Source organism: Lasiosphaeria miniovina, assembly GCF_030549165.1.
Source record: "Lasiosphaeria miniovina strain SMH2392-1A chromosome Unknown B0T26scaffold_2, whole genome shotgun sequence".
NCBI lineage: Eukaryota > Fungi > Ascomycota > Sordariomycetes > Sordariales > Lasiosphaeriaceae > Lasiosphaeria > Lasiosphaeria miniovina.
Window position 1 is genome coordinate 7,148,661 of NW_026848221.1, and position 26,009 is coordinate 7,174,669.

At 55.9% G+C, this 26,009-nt stretch overlaps 8 protein-coding genes across 8 annotated transcripts; 4 read left to right on the forward strand and 4 right to left on the reverse strand.

Annotated features, from left to right (window-relative positions):
- Positions 1 to 149: 149 nt before the first annotated feature.
- On the reverse strand, positions 150 to 3,641 carry B0T26DRAFT_739070 (histone acetylation protein-domain-containing protein; the record flags this gene model as incomplete). The annotated part of the gene is made up of 2 exons (XM_060443662.1): positions 150 to 1,994; positions 3,507 to 3,641. The coding sequence occupies 2 exons, from the start codon at positions 3,639 to 3,641 to the stop codon at positions 150 to 152; spliced, it is 1,980 nt and encodes a 659-aa protein (XP_060301726.1).
- Positions 3,642 to 4,023: 382 nt separating this feature from the next.
- B0T26DRAFT_749033 (uncharacterized protein) lies at positions 4,024 to 5,037 on the reverse strand (the record flags this gene model as incomplete). Its single annotated transcript, XM_060445046.1, has 1 exon — positions 4,024 to 5,037. One exon carries the CDS (start codon positions 5,035 to 5,037, stop codon positions 4,024 to 4,026), a length of 1,014 nt encoding a protein of 337 aa, XP_060301727.1.
- Positions 5,038 to 5,872: 835 nt separating this feature from the next.
- On the reverse strand, positions 5,873 to 7,540 carry B0T26DRAFT_739074 (cytochrome P450; the record flags this gene model as incomplete). Its single annotated transcript, XM_060443663.1, has 6 exons — positions 5,873 to 5,956; positions 6,039 to 6,070; positions 6,184 to 6,251; positions 6,405 to 6,986; positions 7,029 to 7,276; positions 7,340 to 7,540. 6 exons carry the CDS (start codon positions 7,538 to 7,540, stop codon positions 5,873 to 5,875), a joined length of 1,215 nt encoding a protein of 404 aa, XP_060301728.1.
- A 5,313-nt stretch (positions 7,541 to 12,853) lies between these two features.
- On the forward strand, positions 12,854 to 14,305 carry B0T26DRAFT_639280 (uncharacterized protein; the record flags this gene model as incomplete). The annotated part of the gene is made up of 2 exons (XM_060437121.1): positions 12,854 to 13,327; positions 13,418 to 14,305. The coding sequence occupies 2 exons, from the start codon at positions 12,854 to 12,856 to the stop codon at positions 14,303 to 14,305; spliced, it is 1,362 nt and encodes a 453-aa protein (XP_060301729.1).
- Positions 14,306 to 15,159: 854 nt separating this feature from the next.
- On the reverse strand, positions 15,160 to 16,305 carry B0T26DRAFT_639695 (uncharacterized protein; the record flags this gene model as incomplete). The annotated part of the gene is made up of 4 exons (XM_060437158.1): positions 15,160 to 15,486; positions 15,571 to 15,784; positions 15,894 to 16,094; positions 16,145 to 16,305. 4 exons carry the CDS (start codon positions 16,303 to 16,305, stop codon positions 15,160 to 15,162), a joined length of 903 nt encoding a protein of 300 aa, XP_060301730.1.
- Positions 16,306 to 17,811: 1,506 nt separating this feature from the next.
- B0T26DRAFT_800517 (uncharacterized protein) lies at positions 17,812 to 19,165 on the forward strand. The gene is made up of 3 exons (XM_060447002.1): positions 17,812 to 18,288; positions 18,352 to 18,524; positions 18,603 to 19,165. Exons 1-3 carry the CDS (start codon positions 18,055 to 18,057, stop codon positions 18,931 to 18,933), a joined length of 738 nt encoding a protein of 245 aa, XP_060301731.1. The 5' UTR covers positions 17,812 to 18,054; the 3' UTR covers positions 18,934 to 19,165.
- Positions 19,166 to 20,598: 1,433 nt separating this feature from the next.
- B0T26DRAFT_699565 (major facilitator superfamily domain-containing protein) lies at positions 20,599 to 22,197 on the forward strand. The gene has a single exon (XM_060441476.1). It carries the CDS (start codon positions 20,634 to 20,636, stop codon positions 22,035 to 22,037), a length of 1,404 nt encoding a protein of 467 aa, XP_060301732.1. The 5' UTR covers positions 20,599 to 20,633; the 3' UTR covers positions 22,038 to 22,197.
- Positions 22,198 to 22,704: 507 nt separating this feature from the next.
- B0T26DRAFT_699566 (uncharacterized protein) lies at positions 22,705 to 24,969 on the forward strand. The gene is made up of 3 exons (XM_060441477.1): positions 22,705 to 23,816; positions 23,922 to 24,272; positions 24,338 to 24,969. The coding sequence occupies exons 1-3, from the start codon at positions 22,985 to 22,987 to the stop codon at positions 24,709 to 24,711; spliced, it is 1,557 nt and encodes a 518-aa protein (XP_060301733.1). The 5' UTR covers positions 22,705 to 22,984; the 3' UTR covers positions 24,712 to 24,969.
- The last annotated feature ends 1,040 nt before the right edge of the window (positions 24,970 to 26,009 follow it).

The window sequence follows — 26,009 nt, forward strand, 5'->3', positions numbered from 1 at the left end:
GCCGTGAGGAGGTTAGCCGACTTTGATCTCAAGATGTCCACGCGCAGCAGGTCAGAGACCGCCGACTTCGAAGGCACTCTTTTTGCCACCGTCTTCTAAGGCAGTTTCATCCGCAAAATCAGGTTCACTGTACCTCTGAACTTGCAAGGTTACGTTGCGGACGGAGGTGGAGGTTCTTGGTCCACCGCCTCCTTTTTCTTCTTCCGCACCAGGCCAGCGCCTAGGACATTCACTGCTCCCGAGTTGACGGGGCGCGCACTGAGTGGTGTTGCCGATGCCAATGCGCCATTGTTTGTGCCCATCTTTCTCCTTACAAGCCCAGTCAAATTCGTGACTTGGTTATCGTTGCGGTCCCCGGCAAGGCTCTGTGACAGAATACGCTTGCCAGTCACTTGGTATCCCCATCTGGCGCCCATAGACGCCTCGCTAATCCATCGCTGCGTAGCGCGAGTACCTTTATCAAGTGTTGAAAAGTCAAGGTTCAGTAGTAGCTCGGTTATACGCTTGAAGTCAGACTCGTCCACTATTTTATCGCCACGGCCCTCAACCGGCCAGTGGTAGTAGGCGGTTGTCGTGGGACGATTATTGAGGTAACTACGCTGCTGGGTTTTAACTCTGGGTGTGCGGGGAATGATTCGCCCACTGAGAACTTTCTTGTTCCTCTTCCTTTCTGGGGGGTTGATGGGCTTTGGGGGTGTTGAAGTTCCGGATTTGAGCGGGCTCGACTGCGGCGTGCGGGCCAAGATGTCGACCCGCCGGCGAGGTGGAGTGGATGGTGGCAGGGAAGGGGCGGAGGTATCGAACGAAGAGTTGGGAGTAACGATCTGAGGTGCAGGCGCAGATGCAGACGCAGATATCGATACTGGTACGTCCTGCGCTGTCCCACCGCTCCCCTTGGGATCAAACACAACCCAGATGAACCCGGTCAGTCGGCCGCTGGAACACTCCTGTCGGAAAGCCATCATTTCCCAAAACTGGTCCAGAGTTTTGACGCTTTTCCATGACCCCATATCCTCTTTCCACTTGGACGACTCGCCATCGAGCTCGTCACGGAATCGCGATTTCGGGTCATCGGGATAGCGAGGAATCAGACACCGCAGCGGTACCCAGTCGAACTCGGAAGAGTAGTGCGATATCCTCTCCATTGGGTGGCCTATGGCCCAATTGGCCGCCGCCGTCGCCGTTCGCGGGATGAAGGCGCGCATCTCGGTCTCTTCTAGCCCGGGAACAATGAGATACCCCTTTGCGCCCCCCCAGCGCTCCCTCCCCGGGCCCTCCAGCAAAGGGTTCAACACCCTACACCACCACCGGACAAGGCCCCAGTCGTCAAGGACGTGCTTCCCCTTGTTTTCAACGCTGCCAGGGAACAGGTATTGCGCCTGGGCGCGGGCGAAGAGATTGACGACCAACTGCGCCGTCTTACGCCGCCGATGTTCGATGAGGTATGTTAGGAAGGCCGAGCTGATCTCACGGACGGGAGAGGGGGTGCCTTTTGCAAGGTTGAGCGACTGGAGGTAGCCAGTCGAGTCGGCTTTGGATACGAAGAAGGTGGTCTGGTAGGCAGTAGTGAAGATAAAGATCTCGATGGCGAAGACCAGTACGGACTCTTTTGTGCCCGACTCCTTGAGCTCGTCGCCGCCGGGGGATGACCGCTTCGACTTGGACTGGGACGAGGGCTGGTTTTGGACGTCGATGGAGACAGCGAGGAAGTGGCTCTCGCTGTACGTCTTATCGGGTCGCTCGCCAGGCGGGGCAGAGCATAGCGGGTCGGTCTTTGTCGGTGGCGTCGAGAGGTGGTGTACGCCAAACTTGTAGCCGTGGGGGAGGACGGCGGCGAGGCGGTCGAGGAGTGCACTGCTGCCACCGCTATTGGCGCTGTGGCTGCCCTTGACGTCCCGTTTCACGGCTGAAGAGGTGAGAAACAACATTGCGGCGGCCCAACCTTGTAGCTGGTGCCGAAATTGGCATTGCAAGTGTAATGACCACCCACCGCACTGCGCAATCAATGTCGAGCCGGTACCCCGTACTCGTAGTGCTCGACAGTGTCGCGTTGGGGCGGCTGTCGACGTCGTGTAATGGACGAGTGGTAATCTCGGAGATGCCAAGACGCAGGCACAGCAGCTCTCTCCCTGTTCTGTCCTGTCCTATCTGTCCTGTCTGTCCTGTCCTGTCCTGTCTGTCCTGTCCTGTCTGTCCTGTCCTGTCCTGTGTTGTACAGTGCTGGGGGAGAAAGGATGGAGCGGAGCAGCGATTGGCCGTCCAAGGTTAGGTTTCCGAGTCCTTCGTAGCTTCCCACAAATCTCTGCTGGCAGCGGCTGGGTGCTGAGTAAAGTGGAGCCCTTCCATCCAGTTGGTCATTCAATTCCGTCCAGTCTCCACTTGGGACCCCTGTGGCTGCAGCCCACAGCGTCTGAGTAGCTGGCAGCGCCGGAGATTCTCCGGTTATTTTGGGGGCTTGAATCTGGGGCAGGCCAGTGCGGACGCGAAAAATTCCCAGCGCAGCGATTTAGAGCTGGACCTGCTGAAGGGCTCGCGCTGATCGAACACGGTCAATCTCGGTGCCGGGCAACACAACATGGCGCTCAACTCGTCACGGTCTGCCTTGTCATCGACGTGCAAGGTGTTGCGGCAATTTCGGCGCGCGCCGCACCCTCTCCCGCGGCCTGTCGCTATCGTCGCGGCCGTGGCTGCTTCTGCCCGCTCCTTCTCGTCATCGCCCGCCTGCCGTTCAGACCCGTTTGAAGCCCTCGAGACGCCCAATGCCACGCCGTCCGAGCTACACGGGAAACCGGCCCAGCCCGGGCAAGTCGAAGAAAAGCCGCGATGGTCTTTCACCCCCCCAAAGATGTCCATTTTCCCCTTCCCCTTGTCCCGAGCCAAAGACCCTCGGCGAAAGATATGGAGCAGCAATGAGGACCCGGAAAAGCTCGACGCCATGTACAACCGCTTTCTCGGGCCCAGTGGCGAGCTGATGCTGCCCGACGAGATCAAATGGCTGGCAGTCACCCACAAGAGCTTCGACTTTGGCCGGAGAGGCTTCAACACGAAGTTGGCATATTACGGTACGTCCGCATTTCACGGCATCTACGCGCCATTTGGCGGAAGAGAAACCCGGCAGGTATCAGACGCCGAGGGGAACCCGAGCAAAGATGGGGTCCCAAGTCCAGAGGCAGATGCTGAGCGAGGCTTGGCGTGTGATAAGAGAAATGGTCAAGACATCAGTCGCTAACTAGGTTCCTTCCCTTGCTCTAGGCCGTCAAATTCTCGCCCTCGAGACTACCCGCCTCATCCTTCTTGCTCCATCCCCATACGCCCGAACCGGGAACGAGGACTCTCACGGTCGCGAACCCTTCCAACACCCAGCACTACAAAATATCGATAAGCTCATAGACACACCGCCCCAAAGCGTCATATACAAGCAAAAGATGGCCAACCTGGCCAAGGATATTGGCCTGTTAGAAGTCATCCGGTGGAAGCCGAGAATGGTACGTGCTCGAGTCCCAGACAGCTGTGCAGGAGCTAGGTTGTAGCGCAGTCTTGCTAACCAAGCCTTTCTTGTTCGGATCGCAGCCCGAGAATCTCCCCGCCTCCGGGCAGACCGTCGTCGCGAACACGGCTCTATTCGCCATTGTCGGCGCCATCTCGTTACACAACGGTGCAGATGTTGCGCAAAGGGTGGTCAGAGACAAGATCCTGCGGAGGCTAGGAGTGTAAAGAAAGGTGTAACAATAATTAGACCCGCTGCAATGCCTGTATAAACGTGTACCATATTGGTGGCTATAGAGGCTGGCACAATGCGACCAACATATCATTCCACCCCTAGTCAATCCAACCCGTCTTCGGCCTGTCGTCTCTACTAATAGTCGACTCCTTCGCTTACGAATTGGCGGCAGCACAGACAGCAAACACAGACACGAGCTAGACGCCGTCCGGTGTGACCGCACAATCGCTAACTGGGAACACTCAGACTTTCGCGACACGGCCCAGGCCACGCGGCTGTTGTGATGGAGGCGTTCGAGCTCGTCACCAGCCATCGGCAAACCAAATATCCACCACCTTCATGGATCGCTTGCCCACGACCATCCAGCCGTCACCCTCACGAAACTGCTTGCCCCTGCCCATGACGAACCGGCGGTAGTGGTCGGCATCGGCAGAGGCGCCAACGAGCATGCAACGGCCACCCGCCCAGTCAGCGGGCGGCATCCGCTCATTGTACATGAAAAGGACAAACTCCTCAATGTCGGCGAAGGCGGTGCGGGCATAGACCTTGAGCGTCGCCGCGCCAACCAGGTGCCCCCACGGCGCAACGCTCATGGCCAGGTGTCTCAGCCCTTTGCCACGCCCGCCGCCGCCGCCGCCACCGCCGCACCGCGGCGCCCTGTTGCCGTGGTTTCTCCCGTCTTCGTCGCGGAACCAGGCTAGCAGCCTCACGAGGCGCGCGTAGTGCAGGTCACCCAGCAGGACGACCGTGTCCTGCGCCAGGTTCAGATACAGCACGCGGTCGCTGTCCTGAAGCTGGTCTCCGGGGAGCTCGAACGTCTGGTTGCGAGCCAGCGGAGCAGCCAAGGGCAGGGCGACGGTGTAGAATTCGAGGGCAGCGGCGCGGGCCTCGGCGCTGACGGCCAGAGCGGCGGGGTTACGCGATTGCGACTGCCACTTGGGGGTGCCGCCGTGGCGATCGTCGTCGGCGTAATGCGTGCGCCGCGTGTGCAGCTCGATGGCGCGCGGTAGGAAGGAGAGGTGCCAGATGGCCAGGCGCAGCTCGGCCGGCAGCAGCGGAAAGAACGGAAACGTGCCGGGGGTGGCAGTTTGGGGTGGGCTCGGCCGCGGCCGGCCAGTCCCGTCAAAGGCGGCAGTCTCGGTCGCTGGCGACAAGGGCGGGGTCACGGTCTGGAGTTCGGTGACGGTGATGGTCACGGACGCGGGGGTTGCCCCCACTGCGACTGGGGCGCGAGGGGCGGGCTTTCGATCCTCTGTGTCGATATCGATTCTTAGCCGGCCCAGCCCGGCCGATACGTCGTTCGCTTTACCGTCCATGGCCGCCTCGGATCATGCATGTGGCTCGACTAAGACACAGACCGGGGTGGTTGCACCTGTATCCGCCAGCAGTAGGACCTTACGTACTGCCGTAGGTCTCCTATGTATTGCATGTACTGTGCGGCACATACATGTTATACAGAACGGCACCGGTTCCGTTTGGTGGAGTTTCTCGACGGCCTGGTTCCGTTTAGAGTTTCTCGACGGCCTGGTTTCCCGGTAGCTTTCTTGTCTGCAAATCTTCAAGACAGAGAGACTTGCCTTCCACAGTTCACCAGGACGGTCCTTCCGTGTTAAAATATTCGAGAGACGAGACGTGGGGAAGGCGAGGAGGCAGCGGGGTTTTTGTTCCCTTGTAAGCCGATGAGCCCAGTTCGCATGCCAAGTTTGTGCCAGCGTGCCACGCTTTCAGCCGCCCCGTCCGGGCTCCCACTTGTTCGGGCAGCGAATTGAAGGGCGCGCCTGATGTCATCGTGCGCGCCCCATGCCTTCCGAAATACACTGCACGGGTTGGAGATGGCCCTAAGAGAATGGAAGAAAGGGACTTGTAGTCTTTTGTAGTTTTTTGTTGTTTTTCCGTATCTGTACATTCATTACATTCCACACCTGCGCCGCCGGCCCTTGGGCTTGCCTCCGCCGTTGACGAACGGTTCCAGCGCCATGGAGCTGGGCCGCAGGAAAAGGTCTCACAATCGCCACCTTTCCAGCAACGCGCCCATTTTGAAGACGCGCATTCTTGAACCAACCCACTTTTGTCGGCGCGGCATACTGCCGACATGCAAAATACTATACGAGGTACCCCCCATCACCACACAATATACAAGTGCTCTACGGATCACAGCGGCTTGACAAGGGCCCTGGGTGCAAGCTGCACTCTCATTCTGGTCCCATCAATCGACTTTGATGTTATTTGTCGCGTCTGCACATCGGTCAGCACTCCCATGTCCACAATATCGCCAAGAAGCAACGCGTCCACCATGCTTGTAGGACGGACGACTTACACTGTATAGCTCCGATTCGACCTCGAACTGTCCTTTTCGTTCAGCGTCGGCTTCCCGTTGCCGTCAAGCCGTTGCCGTCAAGCCGGATCTCGCCCCGCCCGACCTTGACAAAGTCATAGCGCCTCGCAACGACGGCAATGATGACGCGCCTCGATGTTGGCAAGCTCTTGTCCGATGCAGTTACGAGGCCCCCGCTCAAACGGCCGCCAGGCACTGGCCGGGATCGCCGCCCGCCGCCCGCCGCCCACCCTCGCCCTCGCCCTCGCCCTCGCCCTCGCCCTCGCCCTCGCCGTTCGGCTTCATGGGCGTGTCCGCATCGCCCAGCCAGCTTTCGGGCACAAAATCATCGGCCGTGTCCCCAAACACGGCCGGTCCCTCTGGATTATGTTGGCGCAGTTGTAGACGACCAGTAGTCCGTCCAGACACAGGCCCTCGCCCTGGGTGGTGCGCACCATGAAGCCCGAGCCAGGCAGCGCTCGCCGTGCCGTGCCCGCAGGCGGGTGCAGGCACAGGGCTTCCTTGATCACGGCCGACGTGAACGTCATACGCCGGATCGCGTCTTCGCCCTCTCTCGACACCAGCTTCTCGCGCACAACAACTGCATCCCGCCCAAAGATGTCGTCCAGCTCGTCGCGCACAGCCTTCAGGGCCGCCGGGGTCCGCGAGAGCTCGTAGAAGATCCACCCCAGTAGGATAGCCGTCGTGTCGTCGCCCGCGAACAGGAAGCTTCGAATCTGGTCGCCAGTGTCCTTGATGAGAGCATCGCTGAGGTGGTCGACGCCTTGCAGGCTGAGGCCGAGAACACTGCGTAGGTTTTGGGAAACGCCCTGCTGCTTCTGCTCAGCATATTTTTGCCGGATCATGTCCCAGAGGGTCTGATTGAGGCGAGAATCGATCTGATGGCGGTGCCACTCGACCCGAGGACGCAGCCACCAGAGCCCGTTACGACTGGCGTACGTATGGACCTGCTAACTGAGCAGTCGAATGAACTCTCCCTGGCGGGTCGTGCCGGGGTGTTGCGCATCAAAGTCAACATCCATTACTACGTTGCTAATGATGTCGAACGTGAGGTTGACGGTGAGGTCATCGAGAAGAAACTCATCTCCCGTCTTAGCGTAGCCGTCGAGGTGTTCTAGAAACGGCCGAGTCTTGTCCAGGATGCAGGGGAGGAGAGTCATGAGATGATGAGGAGCGAAGCCAGGGTTGAAGCGCTTGCGGAGATGCTTCCACTCTTCTCCCTATGATAAGGAGTCCCCGTCAGCTATTTGCCCAAGCTGCATGCACTGGTTCGGCTGCCTTACTTGTCTACCTATTATGGAGCGGCTTCCTATGAGGCGGTCGAATGCGTTGACAGTGGGTGACTTGGAGGTGCTCCAGGGGAACAGCTTAGAGGCCCTCGAGATCTGCTCAGCAATTTCATGGCTGGCTATGACGGCGATGGGGTAGGCGGCGGGGCGAAGATCAACCAGCATGAGGCCAGGATTCCCAAGCTTCTTGTTCATCTCCTGGAAGACAGAATTTGCCGAGGAGAGTGAGCAGTCCAGACTCTGAGGGTTGGGGTCCCCCCTGGCCCCAATAACGACTCGCGAAGGGGGGGGCTCACCAGAATGAAGGTCTTTCTTGGCAGCCGTGCATCGCTGCGTGAACTCGTGCACTACTTTCAAGTGCCCCAGAGAAATGAAGGCTTGTGCTGAGGAATCTCGGAAAATTGCTTGAAGCGAAGGTAGCGCAGCTTGGTGACAAGATAGGCGACTAAAAGGGGCAGTGCCGCCAGCAACAGGTTCCAGACCATCTTCCGCAGGTAGATACGTCAAAATCCACCTCGGCGTCTTTCAACTCTCCTTTTCCAGGACGCTCGAGATGGGGCGGATGCGCGAGTTGACGAACCGCAACCACATTCTACTCTGAGGTGTGTGTCTGGCACGGGGCCGCAGTGGGTTACGCGATCGAGGAGGAGGGGTGCCTTTGTACCGGAACTCAGTTACCTCATTACCTTAGCTGGATGGCTAGTAGCCCTCGGCGGCTATTTAGTGCTACACACAACCCGGGTAGCATGGAATTGCGGATACCGGAAAAGCGGAAAGAGTGACAAACACACGCTCGCCTTTACCCTGGCGCGCGGGTTGCCGTGGCTGATACGTAGTTGGCGAGGATACAGAAGATAAATGCATGTACGCTGAGAGTACGCGGTATACGCCGCACCGCACCGGTTTTGGGGCTCGCTCGCCACCCGAAGCTAAATTGAGCTTCGCTGCCGCTACCTAGGTACCTTGTAGGAATTACGAGTAAACGAGTTGAAGTTAGACGAACCGGGCTGGCTTGTGTTCTTGTCGATCAAGATAACAGCAGATTCGCGTCACACTGTGCATGCAGGATCAGCCATGGCCGGATCGGAATCACGAATATCTTGTTAATCTGGGCTAAGGCGTTACCCGACGAGTCGGCAATTCGTAAATGCCATCATGATGATTCGATAAGCTATCATTGACTCGAGCGCCGGGGGGTTTCAGCCGCGTTAACCCCGACTACCCCCACCCCCTTCTAATCAGTTGAGAATGAGGTTACCTTAGTCTACCTTGATACTGCCGTCGCGGCCATGATTGTCCTGCATAGCATCGTTGCAACCCAAATGCCCCCGCAAGCAACCCCTTGGGACTTGGTTCCATAAGATGTGCGGCCCGTCCCCACGCCGAACCAATGTCCTCTTCACAAACTAGTCTCTAAGGTGTCTACCACTTTTGTTTCCCTAGACAAGATCCAGAAACAAATAGACAGCATTGCCAAGGGCCTAATATATGAACGGATAAAAAAAGGATTGCACAATCACTCGGTTACACGGTCATTCGGTCTCTCCATTTTTCATGCAGGACTAACAGAATATTATGGGGTAAAGATAAGCATTAGCCTCAGATTAATCAGTGAAGAATTGATATTAGACTGGCAAGGGAGATAAAACGTATGACGGCGAACCCGCTGTGACGGCTGGTAATCTAGCAATGTCTTCCCAGAGACTCATGCAAGAAATAGTGGGCAACACACATTTTTCGCCGCCCCATCGTGATCCTCAACTCTGAGGCTATTCCCGGCCGGGCCTCAGATGAAGCTAGCTTCTGATGTGATGTCTACTTTATGGCTCCCAAAGAGGGAATAGAACACGAAGACCAATAGGTATGTCAGCTATGAACGGACCCAGACGAAGACGAAACCAGATATACTGTAGCTTTGTGGGTAACTTGTACGAACAAGTCCATAACTAGGTACCTTCAGATTATTGATATGGATGAGATAAAACACCTGGTTTGGTTGCTGGTTGAAAAGAACGGGGTTGGCGACGTTCAAATACACCTCGGACCAAGCGAAGGCAGTTTAGTTTAGTAAATCTCATGTGCAAGCCCAAAGTGAGCAAATTGAAATGGGGTCTTTATCCGAATAGAATAGCTTCGTCAAAACGCTGTTTTGGGTACATGCTATCTTCCAGAGAGGTCCCGGACAGGGATTATGTGAGATTGGTCCGGGTCTTGTAGGACTGATGCTTTCTGAGTAAGGTCCTGTTTCTTTGTCAAAACTAGGTAGCAAAATAACAGATTTAAAGTTTGTTTCCTGGGTAGTCGGTTTTCGCCTCGAAAGAACCAGAAACTCTTAGTTGAAGTTCTAGCATTTGGAATAGCAGAAATCCAGAAATTTGGAATGGCGACAACTCGAACGCTTGCGAGGAGCCGCAGCCTCATGTCCCATGCAATCATTCAAATGTCTAGTCTTGAGCCCAGGTCAAACGAACAAATTAAATATCCTTATGGAACTCGTGGAAGAAACCGGGATCAGGTTGTTGCTGGGCAAATCGAAATGAGAAGCCTGCCTCTCCAGTCACTGGACCTTCGGCATTCATTGACACCCAAGTCGTTCGTCACACAGCCGCCTGAAGAGATTCCCGAGGTTGGAGACCATGGACGCGGTGCTCTGCTGCCTCGGTTTAGATAGAGAGACAGGTGGATGCATTGTTTATGCTAGCCTGCCAGCTATTAAATTATATTTGTTTCGCCACTAATATGCCATTGCTCACGCTAGGTGACGAGAAAGAGAGCAGTACTCCTTTGAGGATGCTTCACCTTATCATGGCCATTGTTGGAAAGAACCCCAGAATGGTCCATGGATGATCCGGGCCCTATTTAGGCACTTCAATTAATCTGACGCAACCTTGGAATTGGAATTAACATCTAGCGTCGCACGGGGCTGAGTCGACAATAATGCACACCCGGGCGGTGGGTTCACTACCCTCCCTTGCGACTCAATTTCAGATCAAGGCTACAATACGGAGTAGTCCGAGGGAATAGTCCGATATATCTTTCAAGAGGCGACGGAGGCTGGGAGAAAGAAAGTAACCTCCTGAGACCAGTGGCAGATGGGTCATAAGCCGATCGACCTCTCGGCGACCCGACTCACAAGTAGCCAGAGTAGGTAGATCTTTATCTGAGGTTAATTAAACTGAAAGTGAATAGCACTTGGTGGTCGCTGTCTTGGCCTCCAGCCAACTCAAGATGCAGATGCAAGAAATTGACGATGATCAATTAGAACGATTAGTTACCAAGTCATGCATGTTTGGGTTCTCGATCGCTGCCCGGTTTCTGGCTTGCTCCCAAAATTTGGCAGGTGCTATCGTGGTGTATATGTAAGGTGCCTAGTCCGTCGACCCGGCATTGTGGCGAGAGACACCAGGCATTGCGGCGAGAGACACCAGGCATTGCGGCGAGAGACACCAGGCATTGTGGCGAGAGACACCTGGTATTATCAAGAGATGAGAAAACTCGGGTGCGATGGTGGCACAGGCACCAAGCTTGTTATTGATTGGCTTGTACCAAGCACGAAACGAGCCTGGAATGGCAGATCCTCCCACGGCCAAAAAAGGATCTCGGAGTCGGGAGTCGAGAGTTGTGAAACGCTTGTCGCCAACGTAAGACATGTCAGCAGTCAGCACCCATCCAACTGACCGCCCACACGTGTGCAATTGGGCGGCCGAAAGCTCGGAACAATATACAAGATAGCTCCCATGGCATTCATCAGGCGTGCAAGTTGGCTAACTCTTGATACTGGAGTTGCGGGGGAGTTGCGGGCCAACAACGTTTCGCTAGAGTTGCCAAAGCGTAAATCCTCTACTAGAAGCCACGCAGGAAGCGTGGACCATTGGAAGGCGTGCCGCTTTTAGCTTCTTCGTGTCTTGCCTTCTGACGCGCCCGGGCCCCGACCGAAGCTTTACGAGCGAATCACGTGATGATCAGCCGCCCGTCGTCTGGCAGGCAGAAATCGTCTCGTATCCACTGACGGGAGACCATCGTCCCAAATTCCCCACAGTTGAAGGCGGCTGGGGGGCATACGGACCAAGCAAATGAGCACAGTGCCAATCCCGCGAAAGCCCCGCTCGAGCTTTCCTTCACCCTGCTCGCTTGGAACTGGGCTGATCTGCACCTGCCCATATTTCGCTCAAGCAGCACGTCTGCAATTGGCCAGTGCATTGAGCGGGGTTAGGTTTCGATTTTCGACGGTTCTAGCCCGGGCCACATTTTCGCTCCCCTCATGCGGCCTGCCGCTGGTCCTTCCTCCCTTGGTTGGGCTGGGCTTGCCGGCTTGCTGCCTGCATGCAGTCTCCAGTGCGCTTTGTTCGCCTCTTTCCGCCGGCGTGGCAAGCTAGCTGGACGGGCCGTACGCTAGGCTCGTGGTGCAATTTGAGATTGCGCAGCGAACAAAGTGATGTCGCTGGGCTGATTGCTGGACAAACTTGCAACAAGAAACAAGAAACCTGGAAGCGCATTCCATTGTCGGTTACCTAGAATTTGTGTAGCGTCGGGTGGCTGTGCGCTGTCGTGCATCAGATTTATAGTTCTGTGCACACAGTATGGGATGGGCCTGAAGCATGGGCAATTTGCATTTTGCAACGGCCCGCGCAAGGCGTTGCGCGACGTGACCGTGCGAAACCGCGGCGCGGCGGGTCCTCGGTACCTAAATGAGGTGGTCGTGCCCGGGCGGCGGCGGCGGCCTGTTCCATGGATGCTGACCAAGGTTGGCAGTACCTTTTGAAGTCCAGAACAGAACACGTCTTCGGTAGCGTGCCCTCGCGCCTGGGAAGGGCTTCTGGTCTGGCAGAGCCCGTAAGGTAGGCAGGGTAGGGTCATCAAACCCGACCTCCTTTAGCTGATTTTGAGAACAGGGATATTTTTCAGCCTCACAGCAAACAGGCGAGCGAGCCAATCACCTTGGCACGACCTCGCTGGTGAACCCCTGCCACCCCCCCCCACCTCAAGGCAACCCCCCCTTTTCTCTCCTGACGCCTTTTTTTTGGACGAGAAATGCGGGCCATTACGAGTGGGCTGGCAGGGTGGTTGGCTGCAGCAGTGAAGTTCTTGTCCACCTCGAGTTTGGTGCAATCTCATCCACTGGCCATCCCCCGGCTCGTTTTTGCGCGCGCGCTGGCGCCCAGTTAAAATGGGCTTACCAGCAGCTTGCGCTGCTGGGGCGCAGCAGTTTTTCAGATGCAGCACTCTGCATTCCCCCTCTCAGCAGCGTGTTTCCAGGGTGTTGGGCGGCGGGCTTACCTTGCTGTGAAGAATTCTGTCGTCCGCAATTCCGCATGACATTACTAGGTAGTCGACTGGTGCCCGCCTGCCCTGCTGCTTCTTCCGCGGGTTTTGACCGTTTTGTTCGGCACGACTGCCTCATCCAGTACCCGCGTATTAATTCCTGTCCGCGCGATCGCTGCCGGCGCCGCAGAGAGGAAGGAAGAATAACAAATAAGAAGCCTTAGCGCCCGATCCGAAACCGAGAATATGTCGAGAGAGCAGGTGTCGACGTCGGGCCCGGCGGCCGCGCTGACGTCGCTCTTCTCGCAGTGGCGGTCCTATCGCCAGATCCACCGCGTCTTCCTGGTCCTGTTCGTCGTGAGCACAATCTTCGTCCTCGACCGCTACCGCGTCGCCCTGGCCGGCACCCTCGGCGTTCCCTACCGACCGCCTATCATGGTCCAGGCCGACGACGGGCCGTCGTCCGGACATTCCGAGGACACGGCCATCGAGAGAGCTGGCAACGGTACCCTCGGCTTCCACGCCATCTACTACGTCAATATGAAGGCCCGCTACGATCGCGAAGACGCCATGGCCCTGCAGGCCTACATATCGGGACTCGACATCCAAGACTACCCTGCCGTCGAGTCCGACATGATTGACCCGGTCGGCATGCCGCCAACTCACCGCCCCGGCGTTCTCAAGGTCGGCGAGAGGGGCTGCTGGCGGGCGCACGCGAACGTATGACTCCTTCTCACCCCACCCCCAGCTCTCGGTTCGGCTTCAATGGCCCCGTGGTGTCTGCTTTGCTGACTGTTTTTTTGCCTCTAGATCTGGTCCGAGATGGTGAGGAAGAAGTTGCCGCCAGTCTTGATCATGGAGTCGGACGCGACCTGGGACATCAACGTGCGGCCCATCATGAGCAACCTCAACAAGCATTTCGTCGAGTTCCTGCGCAACATCAATTCGACGGCCGTCCACGACCCGAGCTGGCGTGCCAAGAACAACCGGCACCCCCTCGCCGACGACCCGCACCGCGCCGAAACATATGTCCCCCCCAACGATGCCACAAACGGTACCGCCACAGCGGCGCCGACGCCCGCGCCGACGCCCATCGAGTTTAATGTCGACGACCCGTGGCTGAGCGAGCACTGGGATCTTTTCTCCATCGGCCAGTGTTTTGAGACAAACCAAGACAAGGACGTCAACCTCGTCTACACGGATCAACACGTACCCGCCGGCAAGAACTATTGGGGCGTCAAGCTGGGCAACCAGCGCGTCATCCGCAAGTCGGGCGGCATCACGTGTACCACCTCGTACGCCATCAGCCACACCGGCGCCGCCAAGCTTCTTCTGCGCTCTTCCATCGACCTCGACAACCCGGTCGACTTGCTCATCCGGAGAATGACTCTGTCGCGGGACCTCGTCGCCTACAGCGTGCAGCCGCCCATCGTCGCACAGTGGGAATACCGCGGCGACGTCGGCATGAACGAGCGCGGCGCGCAGAGCGACATCAACGGCGGCAAGCACAAAGACACCCCGAGCGATGCCGAGATGAAGGGCTGGGACGATGTCAAGAAGACGGGCTCGGTTTGGACCACCAAGAGCCTCCACCACGACGTCGGTTTCGACAGGATGGCGCTGGAGGTCGCTTGGGACCAGATATTAACCAACGTCGTCCTCACCGACAGCTGGTACAACCCAGTAGATAAGGACTGAGTGACTGACGGGAATATCTGGTTCCCTTGCACAGTTCTTTTTTTTCTTTCTTTTTTTTTCTTCCTTTTTTGGCGTAAAGAAAACGGCGGGATCATAAATGATGTACTGATGTACTGGAGGCATTTTGGCTTTGGGACAAAGGGCTGCTTTTTGCCGGCTGTAGACTACATAATACTGCATGGAAGCGGCGTTTGAGGAAGGCTTGTTGTAGCCGCTAACTAGCCATGGGGCTGTTGGGCTTGAGGCAGTAGAGGTTGTTCCTCTCTCGCCTTTGCATTTGCATTTGCACATATCACGGGGGCCGCACCATTTTTTTCGTTGCTTTTATTTCTTGTAATTTTTCCCTTTTTGTTGCTCTAGTAATCAATCACATCGATCATGCGATCAAACCGCTCGACTGTTTCCGTTGCCCTTGGCTTCATGGCTGAAGTATTCTGTCATGTTCATACAGTCCTACACCAACCGGAAGCAACCCATCCCACCAAAAGCGTGGCACAATATCGACGCAATGCATTGAAACAGTTGGGCGCCTCTGACGCCAATTACCCACCTGAGCGTGTTGATGCGCAGATTATGCATTATCGGCGGGCAGTGGCGTTCTCATGGCAGTATGATTACTCGATCTTTGACGGACAAGTTTGGAAACTTGCGCCGGCAATTTCCTTCATTATTCATCGTCAGGTATCTGCTGGAACCCTCTTTACAACCCCAAACAGGGTAACGCGACGTAGAAAGCAACTTGAGGGACACTACTGTTCCTCTCTCTCCCAGCTCCTTCAGCGGCCCACACTTCCTTGCAGCCAATTTCTCTCTCACATGGCCGACTGTAAGCTGGAAGGAGTCGATACGCCTGATTAGTCGTAAAAGACTAACGCTCGCACCTCGATGCTCTCGCGAGGATACTTGTCCTCCTCGGCGGGGTCAGTGAAGGCCGAGTGCGGGATACGGCGGGCGACGCCCGGCTGGTCAAGGGTGTCGAAGCACTTGATCAACGTCACCTCGTCGGGCCGCTGGGCGTACTTGAAATACCAGCGATGGGCCGGGTTTGGCTTGACAACGAACGTTTCTCCGTTGCGGTTGGGATAGATGAGGGCAGCGCCGAGGAGATCCGACTCGGGCACCGAGTGTGCATCGGCGACTCCGAGCGGGTCTTTGAGGATTGTCTTGATCGGACGCCACACCTGCGTCGTGGTACAGCCATTTCAGCATTAGCCTGGTGATGGCAGTTCCATGGGTAGCTCTGGGAATAGAGCGCCATCACTTACGTTGATGATCTGGAAGCGCTTCTGCAGCAGCTCCTCGGCCTCGTCGGGCAGGTGATGGGCCACGCGGCTGATGGACGCCGTGTATGATTGGTCGATATGGACGCGACGAACAGGTCCCCGGAGGATGTTGCGGGCCGAGGGTTCGGCAGGTCTCGAGTCCTTGGGTTGGCGCCGGATGGTGTGATCAAAGATGAAGATCCTTGAGGCGCCCGTTCTGTGCGGCCCTCTTTGTCAGTGGAAACCCACACCGAGCTCTCCGCCAATATATTTGAATGCAAGCGACTCAGGTCTCTTGAAACTCGGCGTTTGAGTCTCGGACTTACGCGTTCTTCAAAAGCTGCTCCGTCTCGGCGTAATACTCGGCTTTGATCTTGTCGTCGTCGACAAACTCCTTTTCCTTGCTCTCGTGGCGGTAGATTTGGAAGCCATGGCTGTCAAGCGCATACTTGTCTTCGCTGCCTGTTATATCCGTCACCACCACGTTCACTGGGACTACCGGCCGGTCGATGGCAGTCTCGGGGCGGCTGGGCCATTGTTAGTAATTGGTGTCTATCCATGATTCACTCCTGCTTACCCAACATATGCCGGAGCAGGGGGGTTGCCGCCTTCTTCTTCGTTGTAGTAGTACAAAGTCGTGTTCACATTGTGCTGCTGGACCTTCTTGCTGTCCTGGAACGGCTCCACCCGTTCGCCAATGGTGGGGGCTACCGGGTTTGCCACGTCGGGAGTAGCCATGGTATCGATGGTGAGTGTCGTCGCAGATATTGCCCGTGCCGGTTTTCAGGGGTCTAGCAACAATGATTTCTCAACGTGTGACTGTGGGTCGAACGAGTCGGTGGCGCGTGGAAAGGCGACAGCGCAAGCAGATCCGAGTCTCCTGATTACCGCAAGAACTTGGGCTCTAGCAACAAGCAAAAAACAGTTGCCCAACAGAACATTGACGGCGATCTTTATAGTCCAAACCACCCTAAGAGACAATGCGGGGTCGGATGCTGCATTTGTCAGTAACGGTGTTCAGGTGCCGGGGCAGACGGGATCACGCAATCAAGCTCACAAGTGGTGATAGGTTCCTTCGTGAGACATTATTAATTGGATGGGGGTTTATTAATCCAAGATATTATCTCCCAGGGGTTTTAATTGTTCTTGAAACCGTTATATAGCGCAACCATACATATACTTGATAATGCCTGTGTATTTGTTGCTTTGAAGTCGTGGATGGCCATCGAGAAGAGGGACTATATTAAATTTTTGGCACATTTAATAGATGCCGTTTGATATAGCGTGTCTTTTAGCAGGTGGTCGTCAGCTCCTATACACTGACGCTCCATCACACAGCTCTCACGCAAAGTCCAACAGCTTTCACGCAAAGTCCCATCTTAGGAAGCCAGGCGCGGATTACAATGGAATCTTGTTTCCGCACTGGCATGCCCGAGATCATGCTATGCGCCTCACGTGCCGCTGTTCGGCGGTGCGAGGCCTAGTTGTCTAGGGTTGACCATCTACCGGCCTGCACAAAGTCTGGGCGTGGTATGAAGAGAGCCGCAATGTCACAGGTGCGTCCCAGCTTCTTCTTTCACACATCAAAGTTGCCGGCCGGCAAGCTGGGTAGCTGCAAGTTGCAACACCATGTGTGGCTTGCTCTTACGTGTTGGTAGATAAGACACAAAATGCCTTTGCAACACCATGTGTGGCTTGCTCTTACGCGTTGGTAGATAAGACACAAAATGCCTAGTCAAACTAACCAAGGTAGGTACCGGCCTGTTCGTTTTGGCCTGGATTTAGCTCAGCCGCCGCCGTGGACCTGTCCTAAAGAGCGCGCCTCCATCTTAAGTCACGGCGGTAGATCTTTGGATTATGCATGTGATTGATGTGATCACTTCTCGTATACCTGTGCCAAGCTTGCTTGAGTTCTCAACAAGGATAGCCGGCCTCGACAAGTGGACAGCTGAACGCTTCCTCTTTAGTATGCAGCTGCATTTAGCCTGTTAAGTGGCGCAGCTGAATAGATATTGTGGCATTTATGAAATCATGGGGATTCCACGGTCCTCGCCAAAGGCCAATGCTCCCGTTTCACTGTGCTGACGAGCTGAAAGACTCTTTTGGGAATCTCGCTCCAGGCTTGGCCCTGGGCAGCGAATCATGGGCCAGGAGGGTGGGGATGATGCATACGCTACAACGCCCCGCTGACACTCCAGCCTGGCTTGATAACGCCCCAATCTCTTAGCTCGATGGCCCGGCGGAGACATTTCCCCTAAAACATCTGGTCTGGAGAGAAACAGGTTGTGTATAAAAAGCGCCGCATTGGTGTTGCAGACAACCCAAGATGATCCAGCTTGAATTGTTTGACAGACTCAAACTTGAAACCTGGCACAATTCTCACCCACCCAACACATTCTCATCCACCAACACATACTCACCCACTAACACATACTCACCCACCAAGACACACAAATCTCCCTGACCATACTACAATACATCGACACAATGGGTGCCGCCGTCAGTGCCATCGCAAATGCGCTCGACAACAGCAAGGAGAAGGAGGCCCAGGCCAAGGAGCAGCTCGAGCTCATGATGAAACTGGCGGACGCCCGGCTCGACACTTTTGAGTCGGAGCTGAAGACCATGTTCCTGGACCGCGAGTCGGCCCAAAAGACGAGCGTTCCGGGCAGGAGGGCGCTGAGGTTCGAGCGCCATGTCCAAGTCGACACGGAAACCACGGTAAGGGGCAAGCCATGTCCGTCAACGCGAAGCCTAGCTGCTAACGCTGTTCGTCGCCAATAGCCCGGAAAAGGCGTCGAGGATGCAGTTGATGCCTTCTTTGGCGCATCCGAGACCGGGTCCAAAGGAGTGCTGGAGGGCTTCAAGAGCGTGGTGAAGACGGGGCTCTCGGCCATCCTCGGCGATTCCGGAGCAGGCGAGAGCTACGACAAGAAGTTCTTTGTGTGCATCAAGCAGTGAGTGCCCGGCTTGCGTCTGTGTCACGGTCTGGTCTTCCCACGCCAATTCGGGGCTAATAGAGGACATCGCAACAGCAATGCTATTATCCGCGTCGACATGTACACGTACAAGTACAACTTCCGGAACGAGGGCGTCATCTCCAACCACAAGAACATCCTCGCCTACATTCTGTGCATTTCCGTTGTTGACCACAGGGACGTCACGGTCGACGAGCTCATCTACCTCGCTTCCGAGTTTGCTGGCGATGGCAACGTCGGACCCAACAGCGGCTATGAGCTCTACCTCGAGTCTCTGATGAAGACGTGGAATGCCCTCATCAATGTCGAGGTTCCCGGGCTGAACCCTGGGAGGAGGCCGATCGAGTACCCATCCCTTACGTCTCGTCCTCAGGTGGCGGCTGCGTAAGGTGATTGTTGGTGGTGGAATGGTTGAATTGGGCGGTGAAAGCAATGATACACTTGGGGGCTTGGTATGCCGGGGAGTTTGAACACATGTTTTTGTTTCGTGCGCGGCTACACGTGGAGCTTATACTTTCCTTTGTGCCCAGGCAGATAAGGGAGAGTAGCGACAGTCAGGGGATTAGTGACAGTCAGGGGATTAGCGACAGTCAGAGGATTAGTGACAGTCAGGGGATTAGTGATAGGGGATTAGTGCTTTTGCGTAATTTGATTTTGATTGGGCTCTTTGCTCTTGAACCAGCTTTTCCTGTCCTGGACTCCAAGATATTCGTTTAATGGGGCCTGAGGGCTCCATAGACAAACAACCTCGGTATTCCGTCCACAAAGCGTTCTGCTGTCCAATCAAGTCTTGACAATCCTGCACTGTAACGGCGGGTGGTTGGGGGCAACCGAGGGCATCTGACTATCGAATGTGCCAATCAAAGAGCGAATCCCAGGCCTGGAGCACGCCATTGTCACGCTGTGCGAATGAGAATAACTGCCAAGGTTCCCCGAGGCGATATTGCACGATATGAGTGCCAGTTAGCTTGCTTAGCTTCTCAATGGCGATTCTCATGTAGGCCACGGGAGGCGACTATTGAAGCCTCAAGTCTTGGACTTTTCGCGCTGGCCCCGAGCTGGAGATGGCCACCGGCTGGCCACCGGCAACAGCTTGCCCAGACCCCGACGGCGTACTTTTGGCCGCATACAAGGCACGACGGCGTACTCTTGGCCGCATACAAGGCACATGCAGCAGCACACGCAGCAGCACACGCAGCAGCACACGGGGGCGGGCTGGTAGCATACATACCCCATGTTTCCCAATGTTTTGCCGTGCGCCAGTGCCGAATTGCAATGAGCGTGCGAGATGGCGCCATTGATAACGCGCCGTCGTGGCCCATGGCGCAAGCCTTGGTATGGCTTGCAACATTCGACCCCCACTGCGACGCTGATTGAGGCCGGGCGGTGGGCGGCCAGTGTCCAGCATGTCCAAAGTATATTAATCCGGATCTTCGGCATGGCACCACCGTGGACGGTGAAGGTGTGGCAGCGGACCCTAGACTTTCCAGTCCGCGACCTCAGTCTTATTCGCTACCGTCCCGTGGGGACCTGCAATGTCTGACGTGCTCAAGCCCAAGGAGTCGACGGCCTACGAGTATGCCGCCGACACCAAGGAGGCATCGCCGGGAGCGTCGAGCCCCGCCGCCGCGTCTCGCGAGAGCCTTGCCGATGGAGGCTATGGCTCGTCTGACGAGCACATCTTCAAGAACCCCGTCATAGCGGACCGCTGGCGCGGCATCTACGAAGAGGCCAGCTACGAGAACCGGCACCGCTTCGACCCTAGCTTCACCTGGACGGCCGAGGAAGAGCGGAGGCTGGTCCGCAAGATCGACCTGAGAATCATGCTCTGGGCTTGGATCATGTTTTGTGCCCTCGACCTGCACCGCCGCAACATCAACAGGGCCATATCCGACAACATGCTCCCCGAGATTGGTAAGTCTTGACCCCCCATGTCGTCACTCTACTACCCGTCGATATTACCCGTCGACCTGTAACCTGGGGTGCGTGTCCGGCCACACACGTGGCGCGGTGGCTTCATATATATATACCTAGCACCGAGGCTGGCTGCACTTGCATGCCGTAATCACCCCCCTACCCACGGGCTGCATGCCGCAATCACCCCCCTACCCACGGGCTGCATGCCGTAATCACCCCCCTACCCACGGGCCATGGTGGCCCAACTGCCAACCGCAGCTGACTTTGATGGCCCCGGCACCAGGCATGAACACCAACGACTTCAACTACGGCCAGACCATCTTCCTCGCTTCCTTCTTGTCGGCAGAACTCCCCAGCGGCCTCATCAGCAAAAAGATCGGCGCCGACCGCTGGATCCCGACCATTATGGTGGCCTGGTCCATCGTGGCCGGCTCGCAGGCGTTCCTCTCTAACAAGGCCGGCTTCTACGCCATCAAGGCCCTGCTGGGCCTCCTCATGGGAGGATTCATCCCCGACATTGTGCTGTGGCTGACCTACTTTTACAAGTCCAGAGAGCTGCCCACGCGCCTCGCGTGGTTCTGGACCGCGCTCAGCACCGTCAACATTGTGGGATCGCTGCTCGCCGCCGGCATCCTCCAGATGAGAGGCGTCCGCGGCTGGGGCGGGTGGCGGTGGCTGTTCCTCATCGAGGGCATCGTCACGCTCCTCGTTGGCATCTTCTCGTGGGGCCTCATGCCTCCCGGGCCGTGCCAGACCAGGAACTGGTTCCGCGGCAAGGACGGCTGGTTCAGCGACCGCGAGGAGTCCATCATGGTCAACCGCCTCCTCCGCGACGACCCCAGCAAGGGTGACATGAACAACAGGCAGGCTGTGGGGCCCGTCAGGCTGTGGAAGGCGCTGAACGACTGGGAGATGTGGCCGCTCTATCTGATCGGCCTGACCGCCTACATCCCCCCCGTGCCTCCGGGCACCTACCTGTCCTACATTCTCCGGAACCTCGGCTTCAGCGTTTTCCACGCCAACCTGCTGGCTATTCCGTCGCAGTTCCTGTTCGCTGTCAACCTCATCATCCTCACGTGGGTCTCCAAGAAGCTGGGCGAGCGGTCGATTGTGTCGTCCTTGTCCAACATCTGGATCCTGCCTTGGGTGGCCGCTCTGGTCGCCCTGCCAGCCGCGGCTTCGCCTTGGGTCCGCTATGCCATGCTGACGGGCCTGCTGTCGTACCCGTACTGCCACGCCATCCTGGTCGCCTGGAACGCCCGGAACAGCAACACGGTGCGCACCCGTGCCGTTTCTGCAGCCCTCTACAACATGACGGTGCAGAGCGGCAACATCATCGGTGCCAACATCTACCGCGACGACGACCAGCCGCTCTACATTCGGGGTAACAAGATCTTGTTGGGGATTACGTGCTTCAACATTGTCCTGTTCTACATTGTGAAGGCTTTCTACATCTGGCGCAACAAGCTGCGCGACCAGAAGTGGAGCGCAATGACACAGCAGGAGCGAGAAGACTATGTGCTCAACACGACCGACGAGGGTCCGAAGCGGTTGGATTTCCGCTTCGCTCACTGAGAGCCGCGTCCTGGGCCATGTCCTGCAGACGAGGGTTGGCCGTAATTATCTCGATTCACTTGGTAAACAACCTGAACAAGAGAGGGAAAGTTAAAGATGAGTGCAGATATCTACGTGCAGTACTTATCTACGTGCAGTACTTATCTACGTGCACGTACTTATCTACGTGCACGTACTTATCTACGTGCACGTACTTATCTACGTGCACGTAGTTAATTACCATATATAGCTAGTTCAAATATTGAATTGAGATGAAAGAGGCAATTAGATGACTCTTTTCCTTTGTACCTAGGTAGGTAGTTGATATCTTGATTGTCGTTTGGCTGCCTTCAGAAAACCCTGGCGCAGGGAGCTAATTATCCGAGTGGGCTGAATTCGTAATAATTATATTGTTAGTTATCATGAATTAAGAAAAGAAGGGAGAAAAGAAAACATGTGGAATTTTCATTCATTGTCTCACTTGAGCATCAAAACATCAACAAATATGATAATGGCATCTAATGGCACAGTTCACGTGTTTGTGGTCCCACCCTGCCAGCTGGCATCGAGACCTTGTCTCAGCCCTTGCGTCGTCCGTTCCCGATCCAGCGTTGGGCGGTATCTAGCGTTGGGCGGTGTGGATACCTACAGCAGTGTCAACAACCCCTCCGCCGCGCTGGGCCGCTACCCACTACCCACTACCCACTACCCGCTGTCCGCTACCCACGCACACACCGCCACTCCCGCATCCCGCCCCGCGCCATCTGAGCACTTCGTGCTTCAGTCGCTATTCTCGTCCAGTTCGATCTCTTTGCCCTTCCGTTTCTCTTCTCTCACATTCCTTGGCTTGGCTCTCCTATCCGGTGACCCTGCAAACAACCAATTCAAACGCAACCCCCACCTCCCGTGACGTGACGGATAATACGTGCGGGATTTACCCCGATTCTCTCCCTGCCTTGCCTGATAGGATGGATCTGTTTCGGCTTCTACGCTCTGGCCACCGCGGCAACCCCTTGGGCAACCCCGTCTCTGCCGTGGCGCGGCTGAACCTGCAGCCGAAGCCGCTCCAAAACCCCGACAAAGACGTCCTCGTCGGTGCTGTGCTGGCCCTGGGGCCCAGTCTCCAGCTCGCCCTCCACATCCTCCTCGACCTGTTACCCCTGGAAGAATCCCGGGAACGCCTGGCCGAAGTCTTGTGCCCTACGCTTGGGCAACTGCAACACTCCCTCGAGGATACCTTGGCATCCTTGAGGGCTATCAAGGATGATGTGACACAGCTGCATCCCAAGCGGCCCGACGAGACCGCCACCCCGAAGCATCCAAGCTTACTCGTGCTCATGCCCGAGCCTGATTTCACTGGCAAGTTGGATGCACGAAATGGTGACGTTGTTACCATAGACGATGTGGAACTTCAGACACTAGATGGTGTATATGTCACGGAGGTACCTCAGATGGTGCACAGCCCAGAAGAGGACCCGGAGCACAGCCTAGACGAGGACCCCGAGCACAGCTCAGACGAGGACCCCGAGCACAGCCCAGACGAGGACCCGGAGCGACCAGAGCAGCTAGACCAGGCCATGGAGAGGTTCCCACCTCTCGACCAGACGGTCACTCGATCGCCCAATGCAGACTGCATTTGCCAACAAGGGAGATCCGACACTACAACCAACTCACACCTGGCCAAAGAGCTCCATGCGGAGAGGCGAGTTAACGCCGCGATTCAAGTGGCCGTAGACTCGCTGGAGCTTGCAGAAGGACAACTGAAAATCGTCAAGGAAGTCAACCGAATCCACGGGGGCAGTAAGTGATTTTGAAACTCTGGCGCCTTTGCTTTCGTCGAGGAGGCCTTGGTTTGACAAAGAAAAATCGAATTACTGACACCAAACCGCCTCCCCTCGCGCACAGGTTTTGAGCTTCTTCAACAGCACTTTTACGACGGCTATAACAGAATCATTTTCCGGGCGCTCCAGCTTGAGAGCCCAGGGTTTGGCTTGCCTTCCCAGCCCGCAATCCTAGATGCCGTCGTCCCCAAAGACACGGCTCCCCGAGTACACACGGGTCCCCGAGTACACCCGGCTCCCCGAGTACCCAGCCAAGAAGAGGTACGTGCTGCGGAGCCTGGGCTGCAGCGTACTGTCTCTTTTGGGCGCAGCGTAACTATTCCGGCAACCCTCTTAGATTCAGCATCAAGGAACTCCGTGTCCAGTTCACCAGCCTTGGTGAGGCGCAACACGGTGCAGGGAATTGTAGAGGAGCGTGAGTTGACATCTTCCACACGTCAGTCGACATTCTGCCCAGAGCTGACCGACAACTTGACACAGACGCAAGAGAGCGTCCGACGAGGCTGGCGCCGAAGCGTAGATTGTCTCTGGCCGAGGAGCTGGCACTGGCAGCGGATGAAAGCAGCGACGAGGAGGACGATTGGGAGGGAGAAGGCCTGGCTGAAAGCGGCGGAAGCGAACGGGAGTCTCGAGACAGCTCAGCAGACGAGACCGACGAGAGTGACCGTGGCAGCACAGGACAGGGAGAAGAAAGCGACGATAGCGAGGACAACAGTGAAGAAGATGACGAGACGGAAGACGACGAGGATGGCGAGGATGGTACAGGGCTGGATCCGAAAAATCACCTCAAGGGAGCACCGACAGTCACTGCTCGGCCGAAAAGACCCTCAACAAGCGCCACTAGAAACGGCTGATACCTCAATATATGAAATAGAGTAAAGGCGTTCAGAGGTCCAGCCGTCAAACGGACCTGCCACGGGAGTCTAAAGTCGATCCTAGCATCTGAAATACTTCACTATAACAAGTGATTGCGCCTTTTCTTTTTGTACCAGTATGCTTAACTGCAATATCCACATACATATTGTTACCCTGAAGTAATATTGCTTAGGCTATATTCCAAAATGAAAGATTGGGTGACTAAGTAGCTAAGGAGGTACGCGAATAAAATATTTGGCCAAAGACACCCAATATCCAGGATTCCAGAGACTCTGCCTCGAGGATCATATGTTCCTTGCATAATGGTATGCCTCCCCCAAATCGCTCGCGTGGGCTCCAAGATTATAAATTCGCTCGTTGCGACCCCAACGGCCCTCAAATATCTCTCTGTCCCATCATCTTAGGTCTAGTAGTCTTCTGGTTAGCCAAAGCTCATTACATGGTATACATCCTCAGCGTCTAGTCAGCTCCCTTGAGAGCAGGATGTTCGAACCTTACCTCGAGAGAGGCCTCAGCGTAGAGAAAACACCTGGTCCACTTTGTGCCTTAGACCTTTTTAAGCCTAGGCGTTGCCTTTTTATTTTTATTCTTGTCTTTGGCCCTCTTCTTATCCTCTTCTTTGCATTGAAACAACTTGCCAGTGACAGACGGATTGCCGAACGTTTCGGTAGCATTGTTACGCGCGTCGCACATTCCCATTTCCTCATCATCCTGAGGGGGGTGGGCTTTTAAAGGGCATGGATACTGGTCGAAGTCTGGCGCTCGATGCCACCTAGCGTGTCCGCACCCTTGATAGTTGACCAACATGCACCTGCACATTGTGATATTGTTGATAGTATCTCACCGCTGGAAGCACGGACCGGATATTGTCGAGCGATCCTTTCGTCAAGCCAACGCCTGAGAGGAACCTAATATAAAGTGACTATGATGATTCGAAATAGGCATGTGTTAGCAATAGTATACTCAGTGTTCTGGCTCTAGGAAAGTGAATTAGAAGGTGGGCGTGCAGATACCTGGTTAGTCAATAAGGAGGAAGATGTAGACTTTGTGGAGCAGTGTCGAGAATGGCCAAGTTGAGGAGAGTTTTGGCTCTGGTCTAGCTGCGAGAAGGGCGGTGGTCGACAAAAGAAAATAGAGATATCCTCCTGGGAAAGCCCCTTACTTATAGATATTCCTCGCGTAGGAAAACAAGCCACGTGCCGTTCTTCTATGAGCGGACTGACTGGTGGGCAGGCGGAGCTTCTCTGACAAAATTGCCAGTTCGACGAGGTCACAT

Bases quoted from the DNA above. Each gene is read 5' to 3' on its own strand.
- B0T26DRAFT_800517 (XM_060447002.1), top strand. From the start codon at position 18,055: ATGGGTGCCGCCGTCAGTGCCATCGCAAATGCGCTCGACAACAGCAAG. The intron at 18,289-18,351 runs GTAAGGGGCAAG...CGTCGCCAATAG, and splicing joins AAGTCGACACGGAAACCACG to CCCGGAAAAGGCGTCGAGGA. The intron at 18,525-18,602 runs GTGAGTGCCCGG...ACATCGCAACAG, and splicing joins TTCTTTGTGTGCATCAAGCA to CAATGCTATTATCCGCGTCG.
- B0T26DRAFT_699565 (XM_060441476.1), top strand. From the start codon at position 20,634: ATGCCGCAATCACCCCCCTACCCACGGGCTGCATGCCGTAATCACCCC.
- B0T26DRAFT_699566 (XM_060441477.1), top strand. From the start codon at position 22,985: ATGGATCTGTTTCGGCTTCTACGCTCTGGCCACCGCGGCAACCCCTTG. The intron at 23,817-23,921 runs GTAAGTGATTTT...CCTCGCGCACAG, and splicing joins CAACCGAATCCACGGGGGCA to GTTTTGAGCTTCTTCAACAG. The intron at 24,273-24,337 runs GTGAGTTGACAT...AACTTGACACAG, and splicing joins GCAGGGAATTGTAGAGGAGC to ACGCAAGAGAGCGTCCGACG.